We start from the raw sequence: 9,871 nt of genomic DNA, 5'->3' as shown, positions 1-9,871 counted from the left end.
CTGAGCCACCAAGCCCTAGTTCTAATTCATTTTTCATAGTTCTCTTAGCTCTGTCTGCAGAGTACTAGGAAGTCAGACAGGCAGCTCTTCCAGCGAGTCTCTATGGCTGGGTTGGTTCAGGAAATACTTAAGAAGCACATTCATGGCAAGCAGCTGTGCCTCAGTAGTGAAGTGAGCAAACCAGTGTTCTTCTCACCTGCTAACTCATACACAGTATCATGGAGGAAGAATTAAATCACACTGGAAAGACTTGTCTGACATCCTTGGGCTCGCGTGCATGTGTGTGTGTGTGTGTGTGTGTGTGTGTGTGTGTGTGTGTGTGTTTGTGTGTATTCACACATTCAGATTAGCAATACCATCCGAATAAGACAAAGTTTATAGGGTTAGGCAGTTGAAGGTCATTTAGGTAAGCTCCATTTGCAGGCTATTTAAAGTCAGGAGGAACAATTAAATCAATAAATAGGTAGTTTATTAATCATATTAATAACAATGATGGGTCAGATAATCAGGGATTCAGCCAACCTGGAAAGTATGGATGAAAATGAAAGGAGTCCTTTATTTCCCCTCCCCCCCTTACCCTCATAGATTTTTATATCTAAATTATGTGAGAGTGATTCATACACACACCCATTATGAATCAGTATGGGAAATAATTTCAAGACCTTTGCCAGTAATGAAAAGTGCAAGTTAAGCTCATTAAGTCTTCCTTAGTGGTTATTATGTTGGCTGACCACAGAAAGCAGAGAATGTCTGGCTGAATTTTTACACCTAACGTCAAAGTTCAAGAAAACCAGCTAAGATTTCAGCTAAAAATTCAGCAAAGAAAAACAGCCAGCACCCACGTAAAAATAGATACAGTCTGTATGCTTGGTCTCCACCTTTTCTCCCATTCCATCTGAGACTCTGTCATGCCACCCAGGTAGAATCCTAAGGGACAGAAGGAAAAGACACAAAGCCAGGGGAGCCTCCTGGGTTCCCTGAAATCATGCGCAAACGAGAGTCTCCTGGTCAGAAAGGCCAACAAGAACTGTGATTTTCAAATCTACAGAAGCAGAAGAGGAGAGAAAAGCCCTTGGGAAGCTGCAGATGATTCTGCCTATCAGCACATCTTTCTCAGTCGATTCAGAATCACACCAACCAATTTACCCAGAAGACGAGGCAGCAGATTTTCCTCCCTCTCTATGTCATCACTTGAGGCAGTCTTCCCAACAAGAGTACACAGTTTTCAGTTTTTTGTTTTTGTTTTTAAGCAAGGTTTAATTAAACTGCACGGCATCCAGAAAAAAGAAATATACCAAATAATCCAACCTGAGACCAGAGTATACATTTAGAGGGAGAAATAAAAAATCAATGCTATTTGGGAGAGGGAGCACTGTAATCAGAATACAACTCCAAAATAAATCATACAATAAATTATTTTGTAATGAAATGGATCCACATGCAGACGCACACACACACACACACACACACACGTGCACAAACACGTGTCATTCTAGTCTCTTATTCAGTGTTAACGGTGACTTTTCATGCTGGGTACTGTGGGAAAGGACAAAGGTTAGACATGAGAAAAGAAGGCCAGGCCCCTCTGTCACCAGTGGAATGAGTTTTAAGATAATTAGAGAAGGAACCCACTAAGTTGCCAGAAACAAGAGTTGAAAGAAGGAAACAGCCGTTACCAAGGAAGATTTTAATTGCTTCAAAGAGGGAGAGGAAGAAAGCACAGAAATCTAACACAAGTAAAGGCACAATGAACGTGGAGTTGAATGGAACCAAACCCTTCCTTCGGATAAACAAGTTATCTTTTTTTTTTTTTTGCATGTGATTTTGAAGGTGGTTGTAATTTTGTTTCATTTTTAAGAGATGAGTCTTGAAGGCAGAGTTGTAATGGCCCTCCTCTCTCCTCTCCCATTCCCTAAATTAAGGTGGCTTAACAGAAAGCCACCTTGACCACACAACCAGGGACTGAGGTTCAGTAGGGAAGGAAAGACTACAATTGGAATGTGAAGAATCGGATTTGCGGTTGATTGCAGGTTGGGTTTCCAGAAGGTTAGGCAGCTCAGTGTAGTGCTATCAAAGGGCCTCAGATGCCCTACACTCCACCCCCAGAGCTTCACAGAAGGGAAGGACCCTGGAGTTACACTTCTCCCCCACTCCTATAAGCACTCAGCCTACAGATTATTTCAAGTGATCAGGAGAATTAAAACACACCCCAACCCTGAGTTGCTCTGTAGCAAGTCTATTTACAATTTTTTTTCTCACCAATCCCTGGAGGTGAATCTGGGTTTTAAGTTGGGAAGCCACAGGGTGGGGGGATTCCCCCAGCGCAATGGCCAGTGATGAGTCTCCTTGCTTTGCCAGTTAGGAGGGCTGGGAAGAGTTCCTGGAGACCAAGCAGTCTCACATCCGTTAGATGGGGTAGCCCTAGGCTCTCTCTCTGCTGGCCTAGACCGTGAAAATGATGGGGCTCTGCAGCTGGAGCAAATCCCCATGACAGAGAAAACCATACCTGGAATATCAAAGCGCTTTGGTCCAGGTTTGGTGACCAGAGAGAAGGGAGAAGAGGGAAATCTAGTTAATTTAAAAACCTGGAGACCACTGCCCTGCTTCCCAGACAGGGTGGCTAAGAAACTATTACATTTTTCCCACTAGGAAAAAACATCACAAAACCAAACCCACACAAGGGCTTTTAACACAGCTTCCTGATGCTTCTTAGTTGGGCAATGTCTCTTCCTTCTGGGAGGGGAAAAGGGAGTTATTTGGACTGGGCAACAGCCTCAACATGAGACCACCCAATCTTCCACCGAAGAGACAACCCTCCACAAGCAGATAAAAAGAGCAGTTTAAAAGGTGAGAGGTGTAGTGCTCTTGTAGCCAGCCCACCTTAAACCTATATTATAAGCTTTTTACAACATACAAAATAGACCAGTAACTATAAGGGTCACATTCCCATCTTCAATAGTAAATATACATGATAATAAATCTATTATTAACAGTGGAACCAAATAATGTATAAGGCAAAGACACTTAAACAGGTGCTGTGTCATCAACATGCTCTGAAGAAGAAAACCCACGTGACCAGATCTAGATCTGGGCCTTTTTTCACCAGGTCAAGACAACAAATATACAATCAATACCCATATGTGACACAGTCCAAATGCCGGGGAATATGAAGGGCAGCAGGTCATGGGGAGGAAGATATCAGCCCCAGTGAAAAGCTGGGGTTTGGCTTTATTTGTGATATTTTGATGCTGTATGTTTGAGTTAAGGAAAAACAAAAAAAGACACACTTGGATAATATTGTACAAAAGGCATTGACTCCCATTTCAAAAATAAATGGGAAGACTTCACAGTCAAAGTTCAGGAACTTGTCAGCATCTACCCTGGAGCTCTGCTGCAGTATCAACTCCTGTAGCTCTCCTTTCCTCTCCACTAGCTCTGTTCACTTCAGAATACTGGGGAGACTTCCAGGAGATAACTGCTAGCAGATTAGAAAAGAACAATAAACAAAAAATGATTAGAAAGTCTGGTGACAGACCAGTCATGGTTTGTCCCAAGAGTAAATGTGGTCCAGGGGATGGCAAAGAAGAGCAGAACTCATTACAAACACCCCAAGTTGAGCCGTCCCTCACCTAGCACTGGGAAGACTTGGGTTTTGCCTGACACCACACACAGATCCTTAGCCTGCGATCCAATAGATTGGGAAGGTCCCTAAGGTGGTTTAGGCCTGTGATGTGTCTAATAAAATGTTTAAACTAATTTTCCCCATCCATTTCAACGAACAGTCATGGTCTCCCTGTTTTCATTCATTCCAAGCTTTGATCACAGCTTCTATACATGGTAACAGCTGTAGCAGACCAAAGCATCTGGTGTGTCAAGTCCAGATGCCCCATCCTACCATTGGAGAAGGGGAAGTCCCATCTTATCATCCAACTCAGTTCCTGCCTAGACTGGGAACCTCCATTTTCTCTGTGCTCTTTAACTATGACCTGGAAGACAATGAAACATAGTGCTTGCTGCCAAGGAAGATCTACTGGACTGAGGCACACCTCACCAAAGTCTTTGTGCTTCTTGGCATAGAGGATACCTTTGAATATCCCCAAAAACCTCTACTCACTTCTTCACCCTTCTCTACTTTCTGCAGTCCTGGGAAGATAAGGGGGGTGGAGAAAGGAAAAGGAATAGCCTGCTCAGTAACATGGATGGGCGGTGAACTTTAGTACGAATAGGCCTTAAAGTCCTTTGTAGTCCCATCATCTGCCCCTTCCACGAGGTGCTTCACCCGTCCCTTCTTTGTCATCCTGGACTGAAAGGGCTGCTGAACACTTGGGCCAGTCAGAAAAGACTGAGGCAGATTCAAGGTCACAGTTAAGGCCAAGGCCAAGGCCCAAACCCTATCTTCCTATCTCCCACCAGAGGTCTTAGGGCTTGTGAATCAGGAGTGAATGATGCCACCCCCAAAGTAACTTTTCTTTTGAGGGCTTGGGGTGGAGGGAGAAGCCTCTCTCAGCCTAGCACCCTGAAGAAATGGGGCAGGGAGTTCCAGAGGACTCAAATGGTTCCTGGTCCCTTTGCTACAGAGGAACTGACTAGCTCTAAAATGATCCTCAGTTCATTTCACCCTCTTCTTTTTATTAAATGTTAAGTTCAACTGATTAGTGTTTAGTGTTTATATCCAACTTATCCCTGGGATGGGGGTGAGGGAGTAAGAACAAAAACAAAATACCCCTAAAAATAAAGCAGACCCATTTCCTTGCCTTTCTCCAAAGTCGACCTTTAAAACAGATCACTTCTCTGCAAAATCCTTTCCTGTTTAACTAAAAATGCTCCCCTCCCAACCAGAAGTCCTGGTCATGCCAGCCTCCTAAATGATGGAAAATAATAAACCTGCCAAACTTCCCCACAGTGGGAATATACCCTGACCCAACAATGAGTTAGTTCATCACAACAAGGCACCTTTCCCCAAGAGGAAAGCAGGAGACACAGAAGCTTTTTTCTCATCTGGCTAGCAGGGCTTGCTAGAGGAAGGATGGATGCAGGATGTGAGACCCCCTGTCGATATGAAGAGTCCAATCACCAAGTCCAGAGACGAGATGCATAGATGGAGGTGAGCTGGGAGGACGCTTGGAGTCTAGGGGTTGGTTGCACTGGAGAAACATATTAGGAGCTCTCATGCAGGTTCAGGGGAATGGAAGGGACCATCTGAGAAGTAGAGAAGGTCCACTCTTTTCCTGAGGAACAGGACCAAGCCAGGCTTCACCTGAGAATGGGTGGCAGAGGTGGGGCTCCACGGGCAGCTGAAAAAACAAAATAAAACCACACACATACAGATCACCCACCAGACTCTGAACAACCCACACATTCCTGAAAAAAGACGGGCTCTTTAAGCTGATCTTCCAAATCTGTGAACTGTTTTATTGTTGTTGTTTTAAGAAAATGAAGACGAAGAAAAACAAATTTTAACATAAAAAAATATACATGCCGGGCTCAGTAACTCAGCCTGTAATCCCACGCTTTGGGAGGCTGAGATGAGTGGACTGCCTGAGCCCGCAGGTTCGTGACCTGCCTGGGCAACTTGGCGAGACCTCATCTCTACAATAAATCAAAAAATTAGCCGGGCGTGGTAGCATGCGCCTATAGTTCCAGCTACTTGAAAGGCTGAGGCAGAAGGATCGCTGGAGCCCAGCAGGTCGAGGCTGCGGTGGCTGGGAGCAGCCACTGCACTCCAGTCTGGGCGAGAGTGAGACTCCTACTCAAAAAAAAAAAAAAAAAAAAGAAAACACAAATTCTACATACTATGCAATTATGGAAAAACTTTTTTTACTACTATTCTCACCTCGGTTTGTTTTGCTGGGATATATTCTCTGAAAGTGTTTATATTCTTCTGGAGCAGGAAAGTCTTCTACTGGGTGGAAGGAATACTTTGACTCAAAATCATCTGCAAAAATAATAGAATATTACTTCCTATCACTCTTGCTTATGCTTCTACAGACCTCTGGCTACTGAAGACCCACCTTGCTTACTCACCTCTCACGTACTCTGATGCTCTGTGAGGGACCGCCTCACCATAATAACCAAGTTCCTGAGCACAGCAACTCACCCCATGGGCCTTTCACACACAAAGGATGTGTTCCAAGGCTCTCCACATAAAGAGTCTTTACATCTTTCCACTACAAATCAGGCACTTAACAGGAAAGAAGCTTAGCTATTTGCATGGAAGCAGAAAGAAATATAATTCTGTTTCAATAACATGGTCATCTTAGGGACTGTCACCATGAGAAACTAACTGAACTAAATTCACAAATTGATAGAAGTTAATTTAAAATTGAAAATGTGTTTCCAGCTAGTGAGAGATTTGACCAATTCCTTTCCAGTCCAGGTTACCCTCACTTAGCCCTGCAACACAGTTGGGACAGCCATCTCATGGCCCCACTCCCACTATTGATGGCCTCTCCAAAAGAAGGCTCACATTTTCTATATTGTGGCTTGAACACATTCCAAAGGTTTCTACAATTAGGACTTTCTTTTTGCTTTTTTGAGTTGGAGTCTCATTCTGTCACTAGACCAGAGTGCAGTGGCACGCTCATGGCCACCTCAGCCAAGACCTGCTGAGCTCAGGCAATCCTTCCGCCTCAGCCTTCCAATGAGCTGGAACCATAGGCGCACATCATCATGTCTAGCTAATTTTTTTGATTTCTTGTAGCAACGACGTCTCACCAAGTTGCCCAGGCTGATCTCGAACCCCTGTACTCAGGCAATCCTCTCGCCTCAGCCTCCCAAAATGCTGGGATTACACCGTGCCTGGCTGGAACATTTTTTAAAAGCAAAAACCTGAGCTAAGCATGGTGGTGTGCACCTGTTAATACCAGATACTCAGGAGGCTGAGGCATGAGGATTGCTTAAGCCCAGGAGTTCAAGTCCAGCCTGGGCAACACAGCAAAATGCTGTCTCAAAAATGAAAAACAAACAACAAAAAAGAAACCCTGATCTACCTAACAGGAATAGGGAAGGAGAGCAATCATTAAAGAATCTGGGGGGAAAAAAAGAATCTGGAGTGTTAGGGTTGCAAGGAACCTTATAGATCTATTTTATTTATTTATTTATTTATTTTGAGTTGGAGTCTCACTCTGTTGCCCAGGCTGGAGTGCAGTGGCCACTCTCGGCCACCGCAGCCTCGACCTGCTAGGCTCCAATGATCCTTCTGCCTCAGCCTTCCAAGTAGCTGGAACTACAGGCGTTCACTACCACACCCGGCTAATTTTTTGATTTATTGTAGAGATGAGGTCTCACCAAGTTGCCCAGGTGGGTCTTGAACCCGCGGGCTCAGGTAATCCACTCATCTCAGCCTCCCAAGGCATGGGATTACAGGCTGAGCTACCGAGCCGGGCTTATAGATCTATTTTAGAGGACATCAATAGAGGGCCTAACAACATCTTCTGGACAACTTTCACTAAAGTTTTCATCCCCAGAACCATGAATTAGAATATTTTTCTTTTGTTTTTTGAGTAGGAGTCTCCCTCTGTCACCCAGGCTGGAGTGCAGTGGTATGCTCATAGCCACTGCAGCCTTGACCTGCTGGGTTCAGGTGATCCTTCCTCTTCAGCCTTTCAAGTAGCCGAGAATACAGGAGCATGACACCATGCCGGACTAATGTTTTGACTTGTTGTAGAGACGAGGTCTGGCCATGTTGCCCAAACTGGTCTTGAACTCCTGGACTCAGTCAATCCTCTCGCCTCAGCCTCCCAAAGTGCTGGGATTACAGGTGTGAGCCACTGCACCCGGTCATGAATTACAGTTTCTTAGGTAGCAGCCCCAACATTTATAACCTTGGAAAAGTTCATCTGATATGCTCCTGATCTCGTCAGTCTCTTTTTTACATTAAAGGAAAGTGCAACCCAAGGAAGTAAAGTGACTTCCTCTAGGTAACATAGCTAGCTAGTTAGTGCTTTGGATTAATGTACACTGTGGTGTTTTGTTTTTAAAGAGCCAGAAAGGGGCTCACCTTCCTAGAAGGATACATAATTCCTGTCTGAATAATCCTAAAGAAGACACAGAGTCTCTGATCTAAAAGCAAACCACAAATAATGATCCTTGAGGGCACAAGGGAGGCTTTAGAGTTACCACAACACTTGTTGATTTTACTTTAATCCAAAGAAAGTATGCTTATAATTCATATAAAGGAGATCAATGAATAGGGGCTATAAGTCTGAAAGTAAAGTTAGGGGGGAATTACTGTAAACAAAAGATATTGTGTGGCCAGTCCCACTCTATACTGGCCATTCAGCAGCCAAGGACCGGAGTTAGAAAAGTCACCACAGGAACTATGAGACTAAAATAGCTACTTACCCAAGAAAGATCGGACAGTGGTGATAGAATCTCTGTGGCCATTCCTCAGGGGTGGCGGGGGAGGAGGGGGTGGCCCAGCTGGTGTCCTTGAAGGTGGAGGTGGGGGCTTTCCTCGGCTCAGGGGTTCTGACCCATGCGTTCGGTATGGTGGGGGGGGAGGGGGAGCATCCCTGCCACCATTTCGGATCATGGGTGGCGGGGGTGGAGGAGCTGCAATTAAAATCCAAAAGTTAGGCTAAGATGTGGAGATGGCAAGGGGTAGAGGGATTCAGGGCATGAGCTAAAAGAGTACCTTGATGTTTTCCCAAAGAACCCGGTGCTATGAGCCTATGGCTGGCATGTTAAATATGATATTCACCATCCCCCTCATCCTTATTACCTGAACAAAATCACCATTCTTCCAGATATCAACGTTCAGAATAAACGTGTGGCCTTTTTTAATTTCCCTCAAGTAAGTCCAGAACCCTACCTGTTCTTGATCTTTTCCTGTTTTTCCACACCTTTTTCCACAACTCTAATTCAGGTGTCTCTAATATTTAGCCTGTTCTACTGCAAAAGTCTTCCAAATGTTCTCCTTGCTTCCAATCTCTTACTCCTCCGATCCATTTTGCATACCACTAACTCACTAATCTCCCTTAAAACCTTGCTCAAATTCTTCTAAGGGCTTTGCACTGCCTACATCATAAAGTCTCAAGTCTCAAGTCCTACCACACAATCAGCATGATCTCACCTTCTTCTCTTTCTCTTTCTTAATTCCTAGGTGGAAATAGGTTTTCCTCTTCTGCCCTTGCCTGTAGCCTATATCTACTATACTACTATACTGAGGTATAATTATTCATTATATGTGCTTCTCCCTCAGTTTACTGCAATGTCTGGACAGTTCTTTCATTTGGGTTCCCAAGCTCAGCCAAATGTACAGCACATGCTAGGTACTCAGTTGATGTTTGCTGAATAAACTGGATTACATATACTCTGTTCTTGAGACACCTCCCACAACATTCTCCTAGCCCTCTTTCCTTACTTCCAAATCCTATCTATCCTTCAAGGTTCAAGTCTAGCTTCTCAAGGCTTTCCCAAAGCAATTCACTGAGGGCCTCCTTTGCTCTCCCATAGCATGTACAGGCTATATCACTTATTCTAGCCCTTAAAGTACATACTACAATGGGTGGTTTTTCAAAATAAGCATAATAGATTCATCTTGGGAAGTTACTTATTTCCAGTGATAGTCTTGATGATCAAAAAAAATTGAGAACGCCTCTTTTGGAACTGCCTCCAAAGCTAGCGTATCAGACAGAATCATAAACATTATATGATGATCACACTTCTCTTCTGAGTTTGGCCCACTATAAAAAACAACAGAGATATGCATACCTACACCTGGTTCTGCTTTTTGGCCATTTTTAAAAATCAAATTCACCCTTAAAAGTTAAAAATTAAGCCGGGCTCGGTGGCTCAGTCTGTAATCCCCCGCCTTGGGAGGCTGAGGTGAGTGAATTGCCTGAGCCTGTGGGTTCGAGACCCGCCTGGG

At 44.2% G+C, this 9,871-nt stretch overlaps 1 protein-coding gene across 2 annotated transcripts in view; it reads right to left on the bottom strand.

Annotated features, from left to right (window-relative positions):
• Positions 1-450: 450 nt before the first annotated feature.
• The window catches only part of WIPF2 (WAS/WASL interacting protein family member 2), a 62,989-nt gene continuing 53,568 nt past the window's right edge, over positions 451-9,871 (bottom strand). For both annotated transcript variants that reach the window (XM_008067043.1, XM_021717080.1), the window contains 3 exons: positions 8,344-8,553; positions 5,834-5,935; positions 451-5,294 (listed from right to left, as the gene is read on the bottom strand). In XM_008067043.1, coding sequence (XP_008065234.1) covers positions 5,254-5,294; positions 5,834-5,935; positions 8,344-8,553 — 353 coding nt within the window. In that variant the 3' untranslated portion in view covers positions 451-5,253. The remainder of the gene's footprint in view (positions 5,295-5,833; positions 5,936-8,343; positions 8,554-9,871) is intronic.

The sequence above is a fragment of the Carlito syrichta genome, unplaced genomic scaffold, assembly GCF_000164805.1.
Source record: "Carlito syrichta isolate Samal-C Ts95f unplaced genomic scaffold, Tarsius_syrichta-2.0.1 Scaffold309274, whole genome shotgun sequence".
In the NCBI taxonomy this organism is placed as follows: domain Eukaryota; kingdom Metazoa; phylum Chordata; class Mammalia; order Primates; family Tarsiidae; genus Carlito; species Carlito syrichta.
This window is presented reverse-complemented; position numbering and strand designations above follow the sequence as displayed.